A 24,772-nucleotide genomic window follows, 5' to 3' on the forward strand; every position below is an offset into this window, starting at 1 on the left:
TGTGAGTTCGAGGCTGGGCTGGACCGACAGCCTCCGAAACAATACAGAGAAACCCTGTCTCGTAAAAACCAAAAAAAAAAAAAAAAAAAAAAAAAAAAAGAAAGGAGGGCTGAGTGGCACTTGGAACAATGGGAAATGGCACACGGTGATAGTGTGGGCCTGCCTTCTTTCTGAGCCAGGAAGGGGGTTCCTGACTGTCAAGGTTTCCTTCGAATTCACCCCCTCCCAGCTACATCCCAGATGAGCAGAAAACACAGATGAAACTCCAGAACATCTTTCCCCAAATGTGCCCTTGATGGGCATGCTCTTTGGGTTTTTGTGAGCTAGACAGGCGATTTTAAAATCGCTGTCTGGTATGGAAGCTCAGAGTTCCACCCTGTCCTTTATAGAAGTAGCAGAAAATTGAACCACAGAAATCAAGGACTCAACCAGGTCAAAGATGCCAGAAATGAAGCCACAGTTCTAAAGAGGCAGAGGCTGGGTTGTCCCCGTCTTCCCTTGGTCACATGATGAACGGAAGCCATGCAGGAGAGGGGCCTGAGCCCTGAGCAGCTCCATAGACCTGGGGCTTTCAGCCCTGTCCTGTCTCCCTCATAATCACAGGACTTGACAAAATTTTGAGCAAGAGTTAGGGAACAATAACAAGAAAATACCACACTGCTCCAACACTATTCAGAACAACTGTGTTCTGAAGAGCTGAAGGTTTCCTTCATGCTGGAGTCAAGTCACATGCTAGCTTCAGCTTCAGATCCCAGGTTTCCTTTGTTGTGACAACCATTGGTAATCACAGAAGGGGGGGGGAATTCCACTGTGCCTCAGTTTACACCAGCATAAAAATTACAGCCTTAACATCCCATTCTCATCCCAAATAAACACTCAATTAAGGCAGTTTAACATAGCTAAACCATACTGGAATTCTTGCTTCAGAATGGAAACACAAAATGTGTTCCCAAGACAAAGTTCATGATTTGAGATCTCATTCCATGTCTCTATCTGTCTGCCCCCCCCAACTCGAATCTTTATGTTACTTGGTGAATCACTCTAAATCATTCTTTAGAATTTCATGATTTTATGTAACTTTGATGACTATAACAATGAGCCAGTATAATCTTAGCATCCTCAAAAGTAGATGCTTACCCCTTTCAGACAAAACTGTCCACAAATCTATTTGCAATGTGCTTTCTCTGCTAGTCTGGAAGTCAACTCCTGTTGGAAATAATGTTCACTTTAACGGTTCTGGGACACCACTCTTTGCTTGGAACTTCTAATTAATTATATACTGAAACTGTATTGAGACCTCAAGTTCTATATAGAAATACAATAACACAAAAAAGGAAAATGTAGATTATTGTGTAGATTTTTAGTTTATTACTCAGAGATAAAACATAGTATTAATTCCTTATGAAACTGACCCTTTTAAACACAGATTAATTCTTATAGAATATGTTTTACTTTTTTTAACTGGGAAGGGGAATTGAGAGGAGCGGGAATATAATCAAAGATATGATATACTCAAAAGAAAGTGTCTTCATGAAACCCACTGGGTGGAAAAATATTACATGCCAATAAATATTTTAAAATTTTTTAGCTTTGAGATAACTTTAATTTTTCAGGAAGTTTTGTGCTTTTGCTCATTTCTCCTGAGGATGGCATCTTCTCAAAGTCTAAAACTTCATAGGCCCTAGACATTCAGGTATTATCATCTTATTCCTGCATGTATGTGTGAGTGTGTGTGTGTGTGTGTGTGTGTGTGTGTGTGTGTGTTTCAGTGCCCTGCAGTTCTAGCGTGTGTGTAGGCTCAGGTGACCATGCACAATATCTTTTGAAGCAGTTTCTGAGTTTCATCTTGGCTTTTGAAAACAGCCATGTATGTGTCTTTTCACCCATTCCTTCTGTAATCATGACTCGGTGTCTTGGCTACAGTAATTTATCCATCTCGTTGGATTTTACAGCCTCCTTCGTGAACTTACTGCTGGGGAGAGCTTTGCATTCACTTTGCTTTCTGTAATATGCTTCTACTTTCCCAAGAAAAGAAACAAACACACCGACATTCCTGCCCCATTCACGAGCTTCAAGGAGAATTGATGGATGCCGATACTAGGTTGAAAACCTGCTACAAACTGCAGTCTTTAAACTTGCCTTATTAAAATATCTACTTCTTTTTTGAAGTCCAGATTTAAACTCCAGTTATGAGCTGGAGTGCCCTGTGCACAAACAGTAGACCTCATGATATCTTTGTCAGGCAAAATTAGCCCCGCATCTGCGCCTTCTGCTAGGGACACAGGGGGTGAAGACGGTGGAAAGGTAATGCTTCCAGGCTTACAACCTGTTTGAAAAAGAGGCGTTTTTCAGAAAACCCCCATAAAGGATGACATTTCAAAGGACCTCAAAAAGCCACGCCAGCCCCCACTCCAGCCAGACTGGAGGCAGGAAAACGCTGCTGATCGTTAGAAGTTCAGCTCCCCCCCCCCCAACACACACCAGCAGCTCTTACAGCAGGGAATTCTGTAAGACAATCTCACTTGAGCTGCAGGTAACTCAGCTGTTTGGTCTGGTCTACTCCACAAACAAAAGCTCGGCTGGGATTCTGCATTTCCGCTCCTCTCCAGGAAGACTTTTCTTTTGAGACTAGCTAGTTCCCCGGATACAGCAAACACCTCCATGAAGCAAGCTTCCAGAGGGGAGGAAAAGCTGATGTGGGTTGGAAGGTGAGGGGGACACACGCATTGTCCATAGGGGCAAAAGTGCTCAGGAGGAAAGGAGGGAAAGTGGTTGAAGATGAAAACCTGTTGAGAAACCGAGCAGAGTCAGCAGAATGGGAGACAGTATCTCCTTCAACCGTGATGAAGACAGCAGAATAAATTGTGGATGAGAAATGACTGTCTTTCCCTGTCACAGGCCAAGCGACAGCAACCCTGCCCAGAGGCTTACAGCATCTCACAAACACTCCGGGCCTCTTCTGCAGCTTCCTTAAGTTAGCTGAGTTCTGTTGACTGGGAAGACCCCCGACACCTAGTCTAACTGAGTTTTTGAACACCCAGCCAAGGAAAGGCAGCATAAACTTTAATGTAAGTTGGACTTCATGGACCGAGCCATGTTTTTCTCCACAGTCAAGGGCAAATTAGGCTTTGTGTTGTTAGTAGAAATATGTCACAATAGATATTAAAAGTATGTGTATATACACTTCAACAAAAAATGTCTAGGGTTTTCCCCCCACTGAGGTAGATAATTAATGTTTCTTGGAAATGTTACAAAGAAATAACCAATTACAATTAGCAACATTTCCAGGAGATTAAAGTAATTACTATTGCACGTGTGCTCCTTAAGAGACGTGGGTTAAGAACAAGAACACAAAGGTGTTCCTTAACAACGGAAATAAACTAGATCAAGGCAGGTCCAGCATCAGTACATCAAACATGGGTGCATTTCCTTGGAAAGAGTCCTCTGTGTGTTCAGACATCAGCTTACCTGACTAGCCATTGTATTCAATTATATGAAAGTAAACATGCCTGCATCTTGCTTTCCAACTCAATGTGTTATCTGATAGCTTAATGCCTTTTTGTCCAAATAAGCTCTTAGCATTTTTCATTTGTTTATTACAGATACTGCGCTTGAATTTTAAAACACACTTGATTGCGGTATGTGATTGAGTCAGTTTTTAAAGGGAGCAAATATCTCAAATGAATTTTAAATGTGCCTACTAAATTCTTGCATCAGGGTAATATCTCCCGGTGTCGGCTTTCAATAACCTGAAAGGCTATCTTAACAATAATTCTGTTAACATTTTTCTTAAACAAATGCTGTGTGTGTATATAAAGATGGCGCATCTCATCTGCCCTTGCTTCCTCGGACGTGGTGTAAACCATGGTATAGAGAGAGAGTGGAAGTTAACTAATGGACCCTCATAATTTAGGCAGCAAAAAACAGAATTAATGTATTATCCCTCTGTAGCTTCGAGCACTCTGCCAACTCAAACTTTCTTTCTTAGAGAAATACGTGGTTGAGACAATTCCCATCTGTTTTTGACAAACACAGGGGAAGATTCCCACAAATGACTCTGTTAAAAGCTCCTCTTAGAAACTATAAAATGGCCATTATTCCGGGGGTTTATTTCAGCAAAACAATTTTCAGTGATAGGAAGAAAGAAAGAAAGAAAGAAAGAAAGAAAGAAAGAAAGGAAGGAAGAAAGCCCATTGTATGAGACCAATGTTTTATAGACAGAGCAGCAACTTTCAAGATATTATAAAACAATAAAAACAGGAATCGATTTTTAGGACAATGGGTGTCCATGCTGATCTTGACTCACCTTAATTCCTTCTGTATAAAGTGGAGACTTTCGTTTAAAAGAAATATCACAAGATGTGTGAAAAACTAAGGAAAATTAAGTAGGAAGATTTTCTACAGCACTTTCCCCCCAAAAGATCGGCGCAGCAAGGCCTCCAGAGAATGGGGCCTTGAGCCTTTGCCTGGCTGAAAGACACTGCCTCTGGGCCTGCTAGGTAGAGGTTCCAAAACGTTCTTCCAGAGAGAAACACACCTTCCAGGGTTCAGAGGTGTCCAGGTGCCTTCTCCCCAGGCAGGGCCCAGTGTGCACTGCTTCTTCATCCCATTCTCAAACCTGTTACCCCCACTGGACCCCTTGTATCTGCTTGCTGCAGCGCCGGCGGGACCGCTCTGTGTCTTTCCAAGTTCAAGGCTGGTGTGCTAAGCGCCCAACTCTAGATAAGATCCACCTGCCTGCCACCGCTGCATCCAGCCAGGCCTGGCTGCTTGGGGTCTCCTGTGCTCCTGGCGCCCGGCGATCTGCTCCGCATGGCTGTGAGCCTGGAGCACCAGCGCAGGACAGAAAGCTCCCTGCCTTCCCCGGTAAACTCCGCGGCGACACCGGCCTGCATCACTGTACCTACTGAGCGGGCTAGGGCTCGAACGCTCTAGCATCCAAGGCGCCTGCCGGAACTGCATTCAGAAAGAGCTGATTGTCTGCACCACTCGTGGGTTCTGTGGCTATGCAGAATGAGCGCGAAGCAACAAGTCTCCGCTGTCCTAAAGAAAACGTTTTGACAGCCGCTCCCCCACAGGGTCACCCACAGACACCCATTAACCAAGAATGGAAAGTGTGCCCATTTATCCAAGAAGTGTATTTGGACCCTGCTTGGGGGCTACTGGCCGGAGAGTCCCGAACTGATGCCCCTGGCAAAAGGCCTCGGGCGTGCCTGTGGGACAGGGAAGTTTTCTCACCTCCCGCCAATCCTTGCAGGGTGGAGAAACTCACCCCATCCCTGTGCAGTGGCCTGAGGGATCTCCACGAGGAGGGAAGCTCTGGGCCGCCCACCCATCCGCCCGCGCATCGTGGGTGCCCATCACAAGCAGCACCTACCCTGGCGTGCGGGTCCGGAGGTGGTGGGTGGCGCGGCGCTAGTGGGAGGCGGACATGGACCACGCTCCTTCCATGCGCCACACGGAGAAGGCGTAGCTGAGACGCTCGTGAGCCACGTAGCTGCAGCTGGTCATCTTATTGTCCATCTCGTCGCTCTGCAGAACCTGGTAGAGGAAGTCTATGTACCTGGCGGCCAGCTTGAGCGTCTGGATCTTGCTGAGCTTGTCAGAGGGAAGTGTGGGGATGATCTTGCGCAGCGCTGCGAAGGCCTCGTTGAGTGACTGGGTGCGCTGGCGCTCGCGCACGTTGGCCAGGATGCGCTGGCTCTGCAACTCCTCGAAGGACTGCGCGCTCGGACTGCCCTTCTTGCCGCGCTTGCCCGGGGTCGGGCTGCCATCTTCGCTCGACTTCTTACTGTAGCGCCGCTTCCGGCCGAAGCGCTTGGGCTGCCGCTCCAGCTCTTCCTCGCTGGTGCCCAGACTGTCCACGGGGGACACCGGCGAGCTGGAGCCCTCCTCCATGGCGCCCGCCCGGCGCGCGTGGGGCTGGGGGGCGCCGAGCGCACTCCACTGGCCAAGACCGCGGCCGCGGAGCACAAGCTCCTGGGTCGCTTGCAAAGTCTCTGATTTCGAGGCCGGCTAGTGCAAAACCGAGGTCTCCGGGAGAGGAAGTTATTCTAACTTTTTTGGAAACTCTATCCCGGCTGGGTTGCTAAATAGCTGTCAGGAGTAAGGGCGGCGCGCTGATTGGCCACGGTGGCCAGGGGCAGGACAAGTTCTGGGGCCTTCGCCGTCCGCCCCCCCCCGGGGGGGCGGCACTTTCAGTTTTGTCTCCTCTTTTTCGGCCCTGACTGTGGCCGGCGTCTCTGAGGCCGGGTCCACGCGTGCAGTCTGGGCTCCTACCTAAGGCACGGGCCGCTAATCAACGGTGCTGACCCTAGGCTCAACCGGGCCTGGCTTTGTCTGAGCCTCGTGGAGCAGATTTGGCCCTGCCAGGGTTCAGGGTCTCCACGAGGAGTGGAGGAGGCGAGTCCAAGCCCAGATGTGCTCGGTGGACCAAGGACGCAGCTGGGAGCCTCTTGAGGCGCGCACTGAGACCTCGCTGTCAGCAACGCGATCCTGCCCGCAGTGAGTGGAGCTGTGCAGGCAGAGAGCCGCGACCCCGGACAGGGCAGATACTCGCGTGCTGCCAGAGATGTCCTCCCCCACGATCTCGCCACTAGGATCCATAGAGACGCTGCCCTGCTCGGGCCAGAATGCGAGTTGGGGACCCCTTTTTAATTCCGATTTTTCTGGGGAACTTGGGTCTAGACACCTTTTCAGAACCTTCCCCCTAAATGCTTTATAGCTTAGGTACCACAGCGAGCCTCTGCGGGAGCGCCGGGTGCCCGCCACGCCCGCCTGCCTGGCTCTGCCCCGAGTGCTGGGTCCCAGTTTGGGGCTCAGCCTCAGCCTCTGCACTCTGCTTCGTTTGCAGTCGGGTGGTGGATCCAGAACATGAGAACAGGGAGAGTCTGACCCTGCCCGAATCCCCTGTCCTGGTCACTGGTGGGTAGCTTAGGCAGGAGGGCTCAAGGATGCAGAACATTGGGTCAGGCCTAGGTGAACAGACATCACGGACCCCCGGCCTTTTGCCATCTGGACGCTGAGCGCCAGCTCGTTTGAAGTGCTTGGGGTCTCTTTGTTCGCCAGGCTGCTCTAGCTGGGGCCTGGAGGTGGTTTACAGCTTCCTTGCCTTTGAACCTATTCCCAGGTGACCAGAGCTCAACTAGGCCTGGCTTGAGCAAGGCTGTCAGATGAGCCCTGTGATCAATGGCTGGCTAGGTCTTATTGAAGTTGAACCTGGGGCCAGGGAGTCCCCAGCATCAGCAGCTCCAGGGGGCAATTGGGCGGGCCACGAGGTGGGGCCCGCGGGCTTGAGACACTGTCTCAGGAAGCTGTAAGGGCTATGTATGGCATTTCTTATCCCCTCACCAAGGACCTGGGTTCTCTGCTCTTGGGGACATCCAACACTCACCACCACCGGAACAATGCTGTGTGGAGAGCAGGTCCACTTGCAGAGAACTGTCAGGGTCCTACATGTAGCTCCTTAACTGCTCCCTGACTAGTTAAAGCTACTTCAGTCACTGTGTCCAGCCTGGCCCAGGCTGACTGACTGCCTTCCCTCCTCCCTTCCAGGAAGGCCACTTTTTATCCAGTACCCCCAAAGTAACTTGCTTTCTTCTTTAAAAAAAAATCAAAGCTAATTTAAGGAGCAAAAGACAGCTCCTGCCTGCCTGGGTCGGCTTTTCCAGGGACTTTCGAGGGGTAGGCTTTGGGTACAGGCATGCAGGGTTAGTTTTGCTACTCTGTATCACTCAGGGTAAGGAACCCTCCCCTTCCCCCAGGCCCTGGACCCCCCCTTTAAAGCTTGGCTTAAATAAATCAGATGATATTGTCCCCTCTCTGAAAGTAAAGGGTGTTTTCAAACAGAAGCCTTCCAGTGCCGGGCCCAGCCCCCTCCCTCCTTTTTGTGTCTGTGTTTCTCTTTCTCACTCTGTCTTCTCCTCTCCCCTCCTCCCTTCCTCCATGAGGCAGAGGTCATAGTTGAGACGGAAAGGAAAACAGCCCAGCCAAGAAGCCCTGTAGGTCTCAAGCAGCCCAGGGCTCAGTTCAGACCGAGGATGGGGGTGGGGACATTGCCTGGAACATGGAGCTGCCATGCACGATGGGGGTTCCCTTTCACCTAGGACAGTGGTTCTCAACAATCCTGATGCTGCAACCCTTTAATATATCCCTCATGTTGTGGTGACCCCAACCATAAAATTATTTTGCTGCTACTTCATAACTGTAATTTTGCTGCTATTATGAATTGCAATATAAATGTCTGCTATTCGACCTCCCCCAAGGGGTCGAGACCCATAGGTTGAGAACCACTGGCCTAGGAGATGGGCATTGCTGATTTTCTCTGAGGTCACAGGGGCTCACTTTTTGTGAATTCCCAGCCAGCAGCTCACTTAGGTCCTCTCTCTTCGTCTACGTAGGGCTTTTCTACCTTAAACACTTTTAACAAATCAAAATCGAATGGACTCTGAGAAAAGCCCTTGCTGGTGGAATTCGGATTACCTTTCTTTCTCAGGAATTGCCTCAGTTGAAATGTAAAAATACAAAAAAGAAAGAAAACATGGGGCATAGGCCATACCAGAGTCTGCCCAATGTCATGAACCAGACGGTGGCAAGGGGACAGACACTTAGCCTTCTCTTTCTTTCAGGTTGGTTGAAATGAAACACTAATGAAAAAGGATCCAGCCTGAATCTTTTTCCTTTTAAAAACCAAGCCATTAATAAGGCTAATAAAACCAAAGTATTAATAACACAGGAACAAAACATGTTTGTGTGTAGATATCCACCAGACCACCCAGATTCACTCAGACATGTGTGAAATATCATGCAATAAGGTTCATGGGCACACATGCAGTTCTTGGTATATTTATTCGTTATCGAATGTGGAAAATCATGTCAACGCGTCTTTTCATGTGTATAAAAACATGTGCTTTGTTTCATGGGACTTCGATTTATTAAATAAAAATATTACCTGAAGTTCTGAAAGCTTCTTCTATAGCCTGCTCTCCTTCGGACAAGGCACTCTTTTCACAGTGAACTTGATGGCTGCTGGCTGGGTGTTAGTGACATTGCTGATACTGTTACCCGGGGATGGTCTTCAATGCTAGGACACAGTCAGACAGTTCCTAAGCTTTATTGGGATAATAAAATGTGTGCTTGATATTCAGGAACTTTTTTTTACAATTCCTCAGAAGCTATACAGAGGGCCATAAATGTACGTTCAAATGCTAGGCTGCTTGCTACCTTTTGTTGAATGGCAGGTATGGTAAGCACACCTGTGAGCTCTGCAGACTTGTCACAGCAAAGCTGTGAGAGATGAGTTCAGACATTCAGCATGGCTCCTGTGTGTGTGCGTGTGTGTGTGTGTGTGTGTGTGTGTGTGTGTGTGCGCGCGCGCGTGCTGGTAAGCTCCTGGCTTGTCACCTCCTCTTGAGTAAGTGAGGCAAAGTTTAAGCAGATGACAGAAACCAGTATCTGTGTAACAAACCCTGTGACATTTATCAAGAGGTTGAAGATCCTTCTTGGTTCTTACATTGTTCTTCGCAGTGGCTTGCACAGCAGGGGAACTCAGGTATCTTTCTTCTGAATCACTGTCTTAGACATAGCGGGCAGTGGCCATGACACTCTGCGTATGTGAGCCCTAACTCCAGAGGTGGGCTTTTGAGAATTGTGTCAAGCTCGTGGTCTGTCTCTATAAACCACAGGAGCCTTTAGCATTCCTTGGCTGAATGTTAGGTCTGTTTGGGGATCTTACACTGTTTGCTTGTTAACAATGACCTGTGCCACTGCTGGTGCCCTTCTTAGCTGGATTTGTGTCGTTCAGAACATCCCCTGTGTGAGCATCTGGCAGCATGGGGAGCTTTAGGTATTTACTTCTCACCCTACACCCCCTGGGTTAAGGAAGTCCCACGGTGAAGGATTGAGTCCTAGGGACAGACCTGACGTCTTCCAGAAAGTTAGCCGTAGTGTCAACCCCGCCTCCATCACAGGGGCAGCAGAAGATGAAGACACACTTCAGAGGACTGGATCTCATGTCCAAGGTACACACTACATATAGGAACAATTCTGTTTTCAAAACTCCTTCAGGTGGATGTGTGCTATGACCTTATGGTATCACTGTTTGCAGTGTTACCAGGGGTGTAGCTCGGTGTCAAGGCTAGAAGCATCCTCAGCCTCCCTTCCATCCGTCTCCCATTTTTTTCTTGATTGGATGCTGCCCTGGCTTGTGGAATTTAGAACCAGCTAAAACACTAGCCTCTGGCAGCATCTGCAAAGGGATTCCCAGAGAGGTTGAACTGATGAGCCTAGAACGTAGGTGGCTTCATTCCGTGGGCCAGGGTCTGAGACCTATGAAAAGGAGGAAGTGAGCCTAGCACCAGTGTTTATTTCTCTCTGCTTCCTGACTGCAATCAGCCACCCACAGCTACCTTGCCATCCTATGCCATGAGCCAACACGAGCCCTTCTTCCCTTAAGTTGCTTCTTGCTAGGCATTCCATCATGGTGATAAGAAAGACAATTAAGATACTTGTCAGTATTTGTGTTTCTGGTGATAAAATCACCAGCTGCAAGGTCAGCCTTAATAGTAATTATTTCACGTCTTTGGGGTCAAGGTTTCCAGAGACGGAGAAAGCAGACATGGATATTAGATGAGAGGATAAGTAATGATGCTGACTCCAGTGGAATTGAGGCTCATCCTGTATTTTCTTAGCAATGGGCATCCTGGTCCTGACCCATGGAAAGACCTGAGATTATTGACCTTTCTGCTATCTTCTGGAATGAACCCATTTATCGGTCAAGGTCTGAGGCCAAACTCTGCCACACAAGATTGGAGCATCTTTTTGTAGGGGAAGGTGAGGACAGGACTCTGCCCCAGCCAACTTAGTAACGTTAAAAGGAAAAGAGCCTAAATGTGATTCCATGAGCCACGGCAGGGCAGGATGAAAGATCTTAGCATAAAGGCCATGGATAAAAACATATGAGTTACAATCAAATCCATGTCAGTCAAACACGAGTTCCAGTGGTCACCACTGGCGGCTCACAGCTCAGGCAATGGTGAATAAAAGGGCAGGGGCAAGCATGTTTCAAAGTCATTGAGGAGCTGCTGAGAAAATGGCTCGTCCCAGCATGGAGGGATCACACTGGCACCACGCTGCAGTGGAGGTGGGGAATGGGTGTGGATGTTGAAGGCAGAGGGAAGCAGCCCACCCCTTGATGATTCATAGACAGACCATCTCTTCTAGCACTGCGTTGGTTCCTGGAATTCCATGGTGAATATGCATGGGTAGTATGGTGTCACGTGGTGCTTTGGGCTCTGCCCCCTCTGCTCAGCTCCCAAAGGGCTCCTTGCACTTTTTACCACCATGGGTAAGTCCAGCCACCATGGGTAAGTCCAGCCACATCTGGGGTCATGCCAATGGCTAAGGGGTGCCTATACCTCTGCACCAGAAGGGTACCTGTGGCAGGAGCTCAGGGCCTGGCATCCTCGGTTGCAGATAATTGAAGGGCCACCTGAATCTGCTTAGCAGAGAAAGAATATAGTAAATCATTTGTATGGATATATTGGCTGCTTTCAGGCTTGCCTACGTCCGGAAGACTCAATGCTTCTCCTTCTCCGCATCTCAGCTCTGCCTCCCTCTGTGTGGAGATATCACATCTGACATGAGAGGCCTGAACCTCCAAGGCAAGATCTGGCTGGCTTGACTTCAGGGTTAAGGGCTGGGGTTGCTCCTGTAAAACACAGACAGGAGGTCAGGATGGTAAAGGTGAGGAGGTCCCCAGGAAGAGACACTGGGCTGATGAACAGTGTGTGTGGGTCTGGAGACCATGGAAAGTGGTGGGCAAGGATCCTGAGGCTCACACAGAACCACATAGAAGTTTCGATTTCCTGCTGGTGGCAGTGGGAAGCAGAGAGATGCTCCAAGGAAGCGATCGCCATAATTGATTTCTTTCTGAAGGCAGCTGCCAACTAGAAAGCTCTTGCAGAAGACAGACAAGGAATGACTGAGTGTGTGCACATTCATGTATGCAAGGGGGGGTGAGGTGAGCATGTACACATGTGTGCGTGCCTGCGTGTACATGTTGGGAAGAGAAATACAGCATATGCCCACATGTTTAGGCATGTACATACGTGTGATCACACACATATGTGTTGGAGGGGAGTGTGTGTCTGTGGTCATGCGCACATATATATATATATATGTATGTATGTATATATATATATATATTTACATGCGGTATGGAGGGTGAGGTTTCAGAAAAGGAAGCTCGGGGATTGGCTGCTCCTGATGTGACTGGCTTGGATTAGAGCGAGGTCACACTGTTCCCGTGCAGGACAGCAAGTGTCTTTGTGGTTTTGTTTAAACTAGTTGGGACAGGAAGGCATGCAACTTACATGCTGTGTTAGCATGTAAGAAAACAAATTAACAAGAAGCGTCTTCAGCACTGGCTACATAGAAAGGCAGAGAAAGAATCAACGGGGGGATCACAAGAGACTTGGTTCTGCCCCTGCCATTGCCTGGATGACCTTGGATTGGTCCATTCAATGCCAGAGGACTCAGTCTCCCCTTGCAAATGAACAGTCTAGTGTGGATAACCCGTTTCACCTAGCCAGAGTGAAGACTCCCTCTTCTTTCTGAAGTGGGAGCCTATGTTGGGGACCCCGGAAGACGTCAGGAAACACAGAGTGTGACTCTCTCTACTCTGTCTGAGTATGTGCAGGGAGCTTTGGTGGCCACACATGCCTGAACCTCATAAAGTCCTGCTCCAAGGTGGCCTGGCCATAAACGTTCCTGAAAAGGTCATTTGAATTTATCATCCCCTATATTTTATAATTACAAATTATGGCCTCTCTTCCCCATGACAATTTTGAGCTTTAGCAGACCTTAAATTAAAACTTTATACGTGTTTCAAAGCAGCCTTCAGAAAACTTGAGATTCATGGGTTGAAAATGTGACTCGAGCAGACCTCACTACTTATCTGACATGTTTAAAGCCATGAACTTGGAATTAAATTTGTGTGTTAAAACTCTGATTGCATCTCAAACATAAAAACACACCAAAGACATCTGTAGGGAAACAGTTCTAGGCGTGTGGTGAATTCCTCTTTTACAGAGGTCACCAGTGCAGCGAAGCATTTGCTGCAGGCCGCTCAGGGATGACACAGACACACAAATGGATGTCCTTGTTTAAAGTGCATGTGTGTGTGTGTGTTTGCAGGCACATGTGATTGTGTGTACATGTGTTGGCTTGTGGTGCATGTGTACATGTATGTTTATGTGTGTTTACATATCAATGTTCATATATGTGCATTTTCTGCTTCTAAGTATGGTGCTGATGTGCACTCATGAATGTGCATGTTTATGTGTGTGTGTTTTTGGAAAGAACTGTGGTGACATTTAGCTTCCTTAGATCATCCGTATTGGATTTGTTTTACATGCTCATGCATTTATCATTTTGTGTGTGTGCATGTATGCCACAGTGCACATGTGGAAGTCAGTTTCTTCCTTCCTCCATGTGTGTCTGGGGAGTGAACTTCCCCAGTGCCTTCACCTGACGATCCAGCTCATCAGTGTGCAAACATATGCACCTATGGGGGTCATTTTCATTCAAGACACCACACTCACCTCAGGTGAGCATATGAGGCCTGCGTGTCTCTCCTGAGTGCTCCACTGATGGGCACACCCGCTTACACACCCATTGGCTTGAGATGACTTGTGTCTCTGAGTAGACAATATGTCTATCTCTGTTCTCTTAGATACATACAGTGTTTCTCTTCTCTAGTGGTGGAATGGTTGGTCCCATGAAGTATCTGCCTAGCCTTAGAAGAAACTGTCAAACTACTTTCCAAAACAACCAGGCCATTTTACATTCCTGCTCAGATTTATTCAGGTGACTATAAATAGTAAAGAAACAAGTAAATAAAACACCCAGATAGAAAACCTGGCATTTCCACGCAGTGCTGGTCAGGGAAGTAAGCATGGCACAGCCCTGTGACTGACAGCTTGGCTGGTCCTCAGTAGCTTAAATACAGAATGACCATGTGACTCCAAAACTCTACCATTGGGTACATACCTACCCAGAAGAATTGAAAATAGTGCTAAACAAAAACTTGTATATTCATTCATGGCAGCACCATTCATAAGCTCTCAAACAGAAAACATCCACAGGCCCACAGACAGAGGAACAAGCCAACAAAATGTGCCATAGCCATGCAATGGGGTGCTGTTTGTCATGGAAAGGAATGAGGAGCTGATACGGGCTACAGCGAGAGCAAACCTTGAAAACCTTATGCTACATGAAAGAAGCCAGACACAGGAGCCCACATAGTATGCCTTCATATATGTGGAAGATTCCAGATAGATAACAGCTCCATGCGGAGAGAAAGCAGGGCGTTGCTGCCAAGAGTTGGAGGAGGTAGTCTGTCAGCCAGGCCTCTTACTTTCTGCATTTTATGACACTCTGGGCAGCTTGTGGAGTCAAGGAGGCTCTGTCTTTCAGAGCAGTAACTCCTGGAGATAGGAAATAGCTCGCCTCACAGCACCCTCTGTATGCAAGACTTGATATTTTCTTTATGCTCAAATATAGAAAAAATCAGTTAAGTGGGGGAGGAGAGAAACAGGAGGAGGAGGAGAGGAGAGGGGCAGAGACTGCTTCCTGTGTTGTCCTGCTGTCCCCAGCATGAAGCCTGAACCACCTACAGACAAGAGCCTGCTGGAACCAAGTCCCCAGCCTGTTCATTCATCGTCCTTGTTTGCCTTTATCAGGAAAACCCAGGCTGCTTTGGTTGTGTTATTCATATTTATTGATTCTGCCTCAGGTATCCCAGGAGTCTTTGATCTTTAGTTGGCTGTCTTTAGTTTAGGTTAAGTGTGAACTATGGTCACACAAATTCCTCCCACACCTTCCTCTTCTGCTCCTGAGACTATAAAGACAGCCGGGGGAGTGTTTGACAGGGCCCATGCTCTTACACACTCTGTCCACTATTCACATTGATCCAAGTTCAGTGACTCACACCCACACCCCCCACCCCCTACAGCCCCCGCACCCCACTCCCACCACCCCACCCCCATCTCTGAGGTGCCCAACTTCTGATAAGTTTGTCAGGGGGGGTTATCTCTGTTTTAAAAACAGCACCCTTGCATTCCAATCTGCACCCCTGCATGGAGTATTTATTTCTCCGGGAGACCTTGTCAGTCACACATTTTTCTCTCTTGTCCTCTGCTCTCTGTTATGCTGCTGTCTGACGCACGGCAGCACCTCCCTCCCCCCCTACACACACACACACACACACACACACACACACACACACACACACACACACACACCCTGGGGACTTGCTCTCATGATGGTTGGCCTCTCAAAGACTCCAGGCACTCTCTAGCCTGTTACTGAGCGGGAGCCGCCGCAGGTAAAATGGCGGAGCTGAAACTTGCTCTTGGAAGCACCTGTCTCCTCTGACAGGCTGTTGGCTTGTGTGCTGAGTTTGTCTACTGAGAGTCACCTGCCGCTGTCACTGTGGACACTGGGGCTCCATGTTTCTGCCCTCAGAGGCTCCTACGGCCCGGGGTTGGCTTGGGGCCTAAATGTCCTATAGCTTTTCTCCCTCTACGATTCCGCCACGCCTCAGCTTTCAGTCTGTCTTATTCAACTTATTCAAGTTCTTGGCCCTCTTGTTCCTTCACATGAGCATAGTAGCCCATCGTAATGGAGTAACTCTTCCCACCACCATGCCCCTCCCACCTTGATAAACCTTGTCCTGTGAAACCAAGAGCCCAAATGAATCTTCCTTAAGTTGCTTTTGTCTGAGCAATGAGAAAATAGCACACTCTGTGGTGGTTTGAATGAGAAGGGCTGTTGTGGGCTCATGTGTTTGAATACTTGGTACCCAGTTAGTGGAACTGTGTGAAAAGGATTAGGAGGTGTGGCCTTGCTGGAGGAGCTGCTTAGCTCCTTGAATCGTGGTTTTTTTCCTCGTCAGTCACTGTCTGCTCATGGAAGTGCCCTGGGAAGCCTTCCATTCAGTCTTTCCATCCCCAGGGCTGGCTGCTCCAGGGTCCTGGCCCAGCCATTACAGGGGGCAGAGTAGAGAGGCAGAGTTCTTCCAGAGTGTGCCTAGACCAGGACAGCTGCCCAGAGTCCACACAGACCCCTGTTTTATTCAAAACCCTGTTTATTTGGGGTCAAGTATATGGTGTCTGTATGGTGACTCTGATTTGGAATGCTGGAGTCACAGGTGTGACTTTTCCCCTCCAGCAGAGGGACTGCACAGGCTGGCTGTGGTTTCTGATTGCCTTTCGCCCTTGGCTTCAGAACACGCTTTATCTTTTGGGGTCGTGGGTGGACATATTTACACTTAGTCAACCCTGCTTTGGCTCTTTCTTCTTTTATTTGGCAGAGCTATGCTTGCTGTTCCTTCCTGGGGGGAAGCGATCTCGCAGCCCTGAACATCTGGGGAGCACCACCACACAGAGCACACACACAGTGGCCAGTTTTTCTCGATTTCACTCTGCCTCTCGCATCACCATAGCTCATGACTCAAGAGGTCCTGTGAGGACCAGGGTCTGCAGAGTGTAGGCATCCAGGCTGTACACGTCCCACTTGCTCAAAACCACGGGGGCAATGGCGGCTGGCAGGCATTTTGACCCTCACTTTACCCGTCTCCATCTCCTTTCGATAGGCTGTTCCTGTTGGAAAATGATGACAAAGATGGACATCCGGGCCTCAGGGATCTCACTTCTATGACGTGTCCATGGAGTTGTGACCTTGTAACTCAATATTTCCCAGCCTCAGTTCTATAAACAGGAGTGACTGCCGGGCACATCTGCAAGCTTTCTTGATGACTGAGGTGGTGGACAAGAGGGAGGGACCCTGGTGACTTGGGTCTTCCAGGCTTCCTCTAACATCTCTCCCTTTCCCGGTGTGGCCTGTGGTGACAGAGCTTCAGCTCTGCAATCTCTCCATCTCAGGAACTTCAGCTTACGATGCTCCTAGGGAGCTGAAGATCCCCAGAGCTATGAGCGTGCAGCCTTGCATAGAAAGGGGACTCTGGATGTGATTAAGGGTCCAGAGTGGGGGTAGGAGCTGAGCTCAAATTGGAGCTATGGCCTCCATCCCAGAAATAGACAGACATGGCCCAGTGCTTCCCAGAACCTCCAGGAAGAACCAGCACTGATAACAGACCGTCACAGCTCTCTTTCCCACCATGTAGCCAGGATACCTCATGGCAGCCCTCTGGCCAGCTGTCCCCGTGAGCACAAGGTGCAGTGCCCAGGCTCAGGATGTAACCCCGTAGTGCTACTCTCTGCTGTCCTAAAGGAAGCCCAGCTGTGCAGTCCTGTGCAACTCCTGAATTTGCTTAATCACGTATTTGCTTAATTTTCTTGCTAAGCCCAAACCCCTCAGGGTCCCCACATGAGGTTTCTAACAAAATGTGACAACAGTTCAAATGGACGTGTGGGAAGCCTTATTAAGATCAAGACTGCCTCATGCACCCACAAACCCCCACCCCCCAAAAGTATGTGGCTGGTCCAGCACACAGCACCCTGGGGCCGTGTAGTCCCATGACTACACAGCACACAGCACACAGCACACAGCACACAGCACACAGCACACAGCACACAGCACACAGCACACAGCACACAGCACACAGCACCCTGGGGCCGTGTAGTCCCATGAGGTCTGAGGAGAACTGGGCTCAGTCTCCTTTAAGTGCTGCTGAGACTTCCTTGGTGGGCTTTCCTAATGCTCACCCCTTCAGCTCCATTTCCATAACAATAGAGATTATGCTAGGGCCTGGGGTGAAGGAGGCTACCAGGCTCTGTCCTCGAGAACTCTAGCCGGTTTAATTGAAAAAGAACTTTGAGTTGCTCCAGTTTTGATACTGTAGGATGAAGGCGAGGATGTAACTATGTCACTAGACCCAAGACAAATGATAAATGGGTCTTTATTGGGGACAATTACGCAGAAAAATACAAAGAACCGCTGGAGCGTTTTCCTGCTCTTTCTACTGGATCCGATGACCCAACAGAAAGAGCACAGAAGGAAAGCCACGCCCTAAGCTCCTCTCTTTCCGCTTCTATCCACCTGAAGCCTTTTCAGGTTCACAGACCAGATGCCCACAATTCCCCTTTCAGTCTAAAGAAGAAGGTTTTAAGCCTGATGCAAAAACTACATACAATGATAACAAATGTCAAGTATACTCCAAGAAAAGGAAAGGTAAACATACACAAATTAAAACCCACCATCAGCGAGAGCAACAGTGGACTTCAGGAACAGGGAGGAATGCACTTTATTTGTGTCAGGACAGACTGACAATTCAATTAGAATGATATCAGGGAACAACTAGGAAAGACACTGCCTAGGTCTGCCTGGGTTCCAGAGAGCCCAGGCTACCTCACAGAGAAGTTGGATGAATACTGACCTTCAGGAAGAGCTGTCGCCATGGGGGCTCATCAGATGCATGGAGTTCCTGCCTTTGCACAGATGCTGCACACTTTCTGTAAGCTGCAGGGGGACCAGGAGGTCCAGAACACGCAGTTGGAGTGAAGGTTCAGTAGGAAGAGACGGGAGGTGCAGAGTTTAGCTTTGGTGTGTCCTCAGGTTGTTTTCATGCTAGGAGTTGAAATGTGCAGTTGGGAAACCCTGTGAGAGAGGAGAGCTTGAGTCTTCTCAGGTCATGTGTGGACAAGCTCCCTCCTCTGACCCCGGGACCAGTGACACTGTAGATGTTTTCATGTATGAGGTTAAACCACAGTCCTCGTAAGGTCACTGGACAGTATCAGTCTAATAGGATGGTTCGAATGCTGGTTGGTATAGTTGGTCTTCAGTGACAGTTTAGAGGGATTTAGATCACTGTAGACACAGGTGGATCTCTAGGGCGTCTAGGAGGGCAGTTCTAGAAAAGTTTAACTGAGTTGGGAAAACCCACTGAAACTGTGGGAGGCAGCACACCCTGGGCTAGGGTCCCAGACATAAAAAAGAGAGAGGCAGCTGAATGCATCAGAATTCATCTCTCTCTGCTTCCTGACTGTCACCAGCTGCCTCAGATTCCTGCTGCCCTGCCTTCCTTGGCATTGTAGGCATTTTGGACGGATCAGGTGGAACAGGTATTCTGGGACTTAGGAGTCACAGGATACTGAGTGTTACACAGCTCAGATGGAAAGGTATCCTGGAGCTTGGGAGCCAAGGACCACCACAGGTTGCAGTAAGTTTAGCTGCTTACAGCTCTGCCTCAGGGAAAGGCTTCTCCGGTGTATCAGCTCTGCTCCGGCAGGACAGGGTCTTCCAGCTGGGGATGTTCACCCAGTGTAGCAGTTTTGTTCCAGCATGAGGTTTCCAGGGCAGAAGTATTACAGCCCTGCTTACTCTGCTCTGCCCTGGGTCGCCTCCGCTCAGTCGCAAAAAAACAATCTTTACCCAAAGCTGGTCAAAATGGTTTATTAAAATGACACAGCTGGACCGACCAAGCTGAACATACATAGGGTTTATATAGGGATTCTTGGGGGCAGGGGAAGTTTTTCCAGGGTAGGGACTGGTCAGATTTCAATGCTGAGCTCACACTGGCTAGAGCTCCTGCTCAAGGACTGGCTAGTTTTCTGCACACGATTAGGGCCAGATTTGGCTCTGGTTTCAGGGCCAAAGTGTGTTTCTTTTTCTGGTCCTTTTTAGACTTTTGGCTCTAACTTTAGGGCCAGGGTGTATTTCTTTCACTGATTCTGATTCCAGGGACAAAGTGTGTTTCTTTGGCACTGTTTTCAAGATCAGGGTGCATTTCTTTAGTTCATGTTGCAGGGCCAAAGTGTGTGTCTTTGGCTGGTCCCTTTTCCCTACAGTCATGATGAACTGAACCTCAAAATGTGAGCCAAAAACAAACCCTTCTTTCCTTAGGTTACTGTTAGTTTTGTCACAGCACAAGAAAAGTAATAGGATGGTCAGTTCCTTGAAATGAACTGTCGGCTGAATCTGGTCCATAGTTAGTGCCCAATAAATGGCAGGTACCATGCACTAAGGTTGCTATGGTTACTGTTGGTCAAACAGCGGGTGATCTTGTGCTACATGTATCTTTGTTTACACAGCAACAAAATGGAGCGAGACACTTACCACATTTAGATAGATGCTTGTTAAGATGCCATGACTTGGAATGAAGTCGGATGTACATTCTTCATGGAAGCCAGCATGTGGGGCGAGCTACAAGTGTGTTCACAGAGCGGAATGGTGGAGGGTTTGCCAATGTTCTCTCTGAGTGAGTGTGCATGAGTGCTCTGCATCGTGTGTGTATGAATGTATGTGTGCATGAGTGTGTGTGTATGAATGTGTGTGTATGAATGTATGAGTATGCATGTGTGTGTATTTGTGTGTATTTGTGTGTCTATGAATGTATGTGTGTGTGAATGTGTGTGTGAATGTGTGTGTGTATCTGTGTGTGTGTGTGTGTGTGTGTGTGGTGTGCACATGTATTATTTAGTGGGCTTTGTTTCCAGGGAACTATATTATCCTTCCCACTGAGCTGGAATTAAATCACAGCTCAGGGTCTGATGACATCACTCTTTCCACTTTGGGCAAAGAATGATGTTCCACGAAGCATTCTTTTCAAAGTCTGCTTTGAAGAGACGGTGAGGGAGGTGGTTGGCAGCTGGGAGAAAATCAGAAGCAAGCTGCAGCCTCTGCCTTCCTGCCCAGACCCTGTCAGTCTCGGGGGGGGGGAGGGTTGCTGCTCCTACCGAGAGGCATTGGTAGGTAGGAGAATGCGAATTAGGAAGAGAGGTGGGTGCCTGTCCCATATTATCTCTCACGCCATCACTTCCTCTGGTCACTGCTTGGTGCCATCGCCTCTAAAGAAACAGTGAATCAGTCCAGACGTCTTGTGGGAAGGTCTGAGAAGGCCATTCAGCCAGTTTCCCAACTTGTGAAGTCTAGAACTCTGTGGATTGAATTCTCCAAGCCACCAGGCGCCCTTCACAATTTTAAGTAGGAGAAATGTATGTGTCTGGATTGTACTCATAACCCATCTTATGAGCTTTGTGTGAGAGAACATTAGGAGCGGGGCTTGGTGGACAGAGACACGAGAATCACAAATCCAGAGTTAGCCTAGGCTACACAATAATGCCTTGTCTCTAAAAATCAAAATAAAATAAAGTATAACACACACACACACACACACCACCCCTACAAAAACAAAACAAAACATTGAATCTAAGAATTGCAGATCACTCTGCCTCCATTCTCTGCAGAGTTCTAGTCACCACAGAGTTCTCAGGGTTTGAACAGGTAGGGCTTGCTAGGGTACAAGGACAGGTTGCTGCTTCCCAAGACCCGTGAGAAGCTTCATGTCCCCTGCAACCTGATGGCATAAAGTAACCTTGGTGTGTTCTTTGAGAAGCAGGACATGGGACAGTGCACCATACCATGAAATGTCGCTGATCCCCTTAACACCCAGCCGTGGTCGCCCAGCGCAGTTTACAATGAGAGCCTCGATCTATAACACGCAGGAATCCCTCCTTATCCACAGCAGTGTTTAACTTTCTAATTTCTTTCCCCTGCAATCTAAAAATATTAGATAGAGAAATCCGGAAATGAACAGTTTGTGTTTTAAGATTATGCAACTTTTATTGTTAGTTATTACTGTTAACGTCCTGCTGTACTCTGTTTCTAAACATTACAATTTATTGAACACTTGTGTGTTTGGTAATTAGGGAACACCTCAAGACACAGCCTACTGATAAAGAGCACTACTGTGGGATCCAGTTTACCATGCTACAGACTTTGTTGTTATTGCTAAATTAGGTACATTTACCTATGAAATATAAAAACACTAATCGCATAGATTTTTAGGTCTTATTTAATTTTGATTTTATTCATTTTGGTGCTTTTCCTGCACGTGTGCATGTGCGCCATGTGTGTGCAGTGCCTGTGGAGGTCAGAAGAAAGCATTGGCTCTCCAGGAACTGGAGTTCCAGGTGGTTGGGAGCAACAAGGAGGGTGCTGGGTATCGAACCCGGGTCCTCTTCAGACAGCAAATGCTCATAACCTCTGAGCTGGCTCTCCAGCCCCCTAGCCCCAGGTTTGAAACATTGGCTTCCTGTGTGGAGGGTCAAGAGATGAAAGAGAGAAGGAGTAAGGACAAAGATGAACATGAACACACGCAGGAGAAATGACATAACCGGGCAACAAGAATATGCTAAAAATAACGTGTAGCTTCCGATACCCTCCTCACCCTTGAAACAAGAACAGGATGATATAAAAAGGGAACGGGGAGTGAAAGAGAACCCCTGAAGAATAAAACATGACTGCTGGAGTAAAAATTTTCAATAAAAGATTGTGAAAATAAAAAAAATTTAAAGTCTTATAAGGAAACAAAAATAGCAAGTCAACAGCCTGGATTCCTTCAGGGCATCCGGGCCTCTCCACTGAGCATGGGTCCTCCCCACACTGGGGCTCCTGCCTCAGGCATCAGACAGCTCCCTTCTCCCTTGTGCTTGCCTTGCTTCACTGGAAGTCTAACGCTCCCTGCTGAAGTTCCAAGAGGCATCTGCAATTGACTTGCTTTTCTATCCGCTCCAGCCATACATGTTTCTGGCTTCATCCCAGCTTCACATCATCAGATTCTTGGGGGAGTCTAGTGCCCACCTGATGTGGACCCCTCTGGTTTGCCCTTGAGGAGCATAGACAGCATCTAGCTGGCGGCCACGGGTGTCCAGACACACAGGCGTGGCAGGAGCTACAGAGGGGACGTGCAGTACCTCACTCTAGCGCTGCCATCGGCCTTTAGTTGGTCATAGGCACAGAGCATGGACTGTGGAGCCGTCTGGCTCGCAAGGCGGCACCTGAGCTAGCTCTGTGAAGAGCCTGAGGCATGGACACACAGTCACTCTGTGGGCTTTCACAGGCTGCCCCACTGCAAAATGCCTGTAGAGGGAGGGGCTGATTCTGATTTCCACAGGGACCTAGGACACATCAGCAGAGCTTGTAGAGGAGGAAACGCCGCTGACTTGGCCTGCAGCTGGCTCAGAACTCCTGCCAAGGACGCGCTGTAACCTCCAAAAGCCTGTGAACTCCAAGAGCGGGAGGGATGGTAGAAGCTGAGCCAGCCTCCCAGGTCCGTCCACTCACCAAGACCCAGCCCCGTGTACTCTGCCACCTCCATGTGCCTGCCACCTCCATGTGCCTGCTACCTTTCAGGGAGGGCAGATGAGACAGGAGACAACCAGAGGCAAAGGTGGGCGGCGAAGCAGGCTGCCCTTCAACCCGGGATGCTTACCTTCTCAGAGACCGGGGCGGACCAGGCCTCCCTCTCTGCTTGGGGCTTGGGAATGGCAGGTGGAGCTCCACCAGCCGGGCCCCATCCCTAGCAGTTGGAAGACCCCATGGAATACAAAAAGTTCTAGAAGCGTAGTTTATAACTACTGGGGTAGTTAGAAAAAGAGGTGACAGTTCTGGGAGCGAGCCATTGTGGCCCTTCCCTCAAGGAGTTCACTGCTAAGGGTCTTGTCAGTAGAACCCTGAGAAAAGAGTTTAGTGTGTTAGAGACAGGGACAGGCACTGCCAAGGGGAGAGCCAAGAGACGGGTACAAGCCAGACTTCCATGAGGGGCTGCTCTAGTTGTGGGTGAAAAAGAAGTCATGTCATAAGGTGCCTTAGATTCATCCACGTGGTCCGAGTGATGCGCCTGTGTGTGAGGAGACTCCTCTGGAAGATGGGTCTACTTGGGTCCTGGGTGGCAGGGTGTGAGTGGGAAGACACAGTGGGGATGTCCTGGGGAGCAGAGACAAGCTCTGGTTCTGTGGAAGGCTCAGCATTGCATACTGGGAGGGGCAGGAGAGATACCCCGGATGAAGAGGACAGTGTTCTGAATGTGGGGAGATGCTGTTGGGGTGGGGCATGGTCAGTCTGAGATAGGATGGGTGTCTCAATCCTTAGCCTCAAGGCTAAAGATATCTAATAGGGATGGCTTTAGTGTGGTAAGATGGCGGACTTAGGTTAGGAGAGATGAAGGCTTCAAAGGTGCTATTCCAGCCTGTGGAGAGAGGAGTCTATAGCATGGCTGGGGCCTGTCCAAGAGACAGGGCAAGGAGTAGGAAGCTCAATGGGAAAGAGACAAGAAGGCCACTGTCTCTACCTTCCTACCATTTGCTTTTCTTCAGCATGTGACGATAATACCACCACAGCCCAGAAGGATGCCAGAGGCTCCCTGAGGTGGGCCATAGCATCACCACCACAGCCCAGAAGGATGCCAGAGGCTCCCTGAGGTGGGCCATAGCATCACCACACAAACACAAGGAGCTCTGAGGGCAAAGGTCCCGGTGCATAGGTGGTTCCTGATGACAACTGACCTGGCAAAACTGCTCTCTGCTGCCAGGACTCAGGGTCCTTAAGGGGCCTGGCAAGGAGCTGGAGGAGCCAAGTATGGACACATGATACCAGGCACCATTACTGGAGCCAGTGGCAGAGCAGGGACAAATGTGGACCAATCTTACTCCATCTCAGCAGACTGACATGTTGGCAGGACTCGCCCACAGAAGATAGGCACATGGTATGGTCAGCGTTTTCCAACTGAAAATTGGAGTTGAGGATGGGTGGGAGAAAGGAGGACAGATGTAGACCAGGATAACCCAGACTCAGCTTTGTCATAAAAGAGAACCAGACTGGAAGGCTGGGGAGCTGACACTTAATTGAGAGCAGAAACTGAAACACATTTGTTCCCTTTGCCCTGACTGCGCCAGCCGGCACGTCATTGCTTCTCTCGGGTCTGTGCGTCATGCGCTGGGTGGTTCCTGTTTTCCCTCCGCCCCGAATCCAG

General features: G+C 48.8%; 1 protein-coding gene across 1 annotated transcript in view; it reads right to left on the reverse strand.

The window, feature by feature from the left end:
- Twist2 (twist family bHLH transcription factor 2) overlaps positions 1-6,099 on the reverse strand; it is a 47,970-nt gene extending 41,871 nt beyond the window's left edge. The window contains exon 1 of the mRNA XM_013122113.3: positions 5,378-6,099. Within this exon, the coding sequence (XP_012977567.1) occupies positions 5,416-5,898 (483 nt within the window). The 5' untranslated portion in view covers positions 5,899-6,099 and the 3' untranslated portion in view covers positions 5,378-5,415. The remainder of the gene's footprint in view (positions 1-5,377) is intronic.
- Between the last annotated feature and the right edge of the window lie 18,673 nt (positions 6,100-24,772).

The sequence above is a fragment of the Mesocricetus auratus genome, unplaced genomic scaffold (genome assembly GCF_017639785.1).
Source record: "Mesocricetus auratus isolate SY011 unplaced genomic scaffold, BCM_Maur_2.0 Super-Scaffold_100010, whole genome shotgun sequence".
Taxonomy (NCBI): Eukaryota; Metazoa; Chordata; class Mammalia; order Rodentia; family Cricetidae; genus Mesocricetus; species Mesocricetus auratus.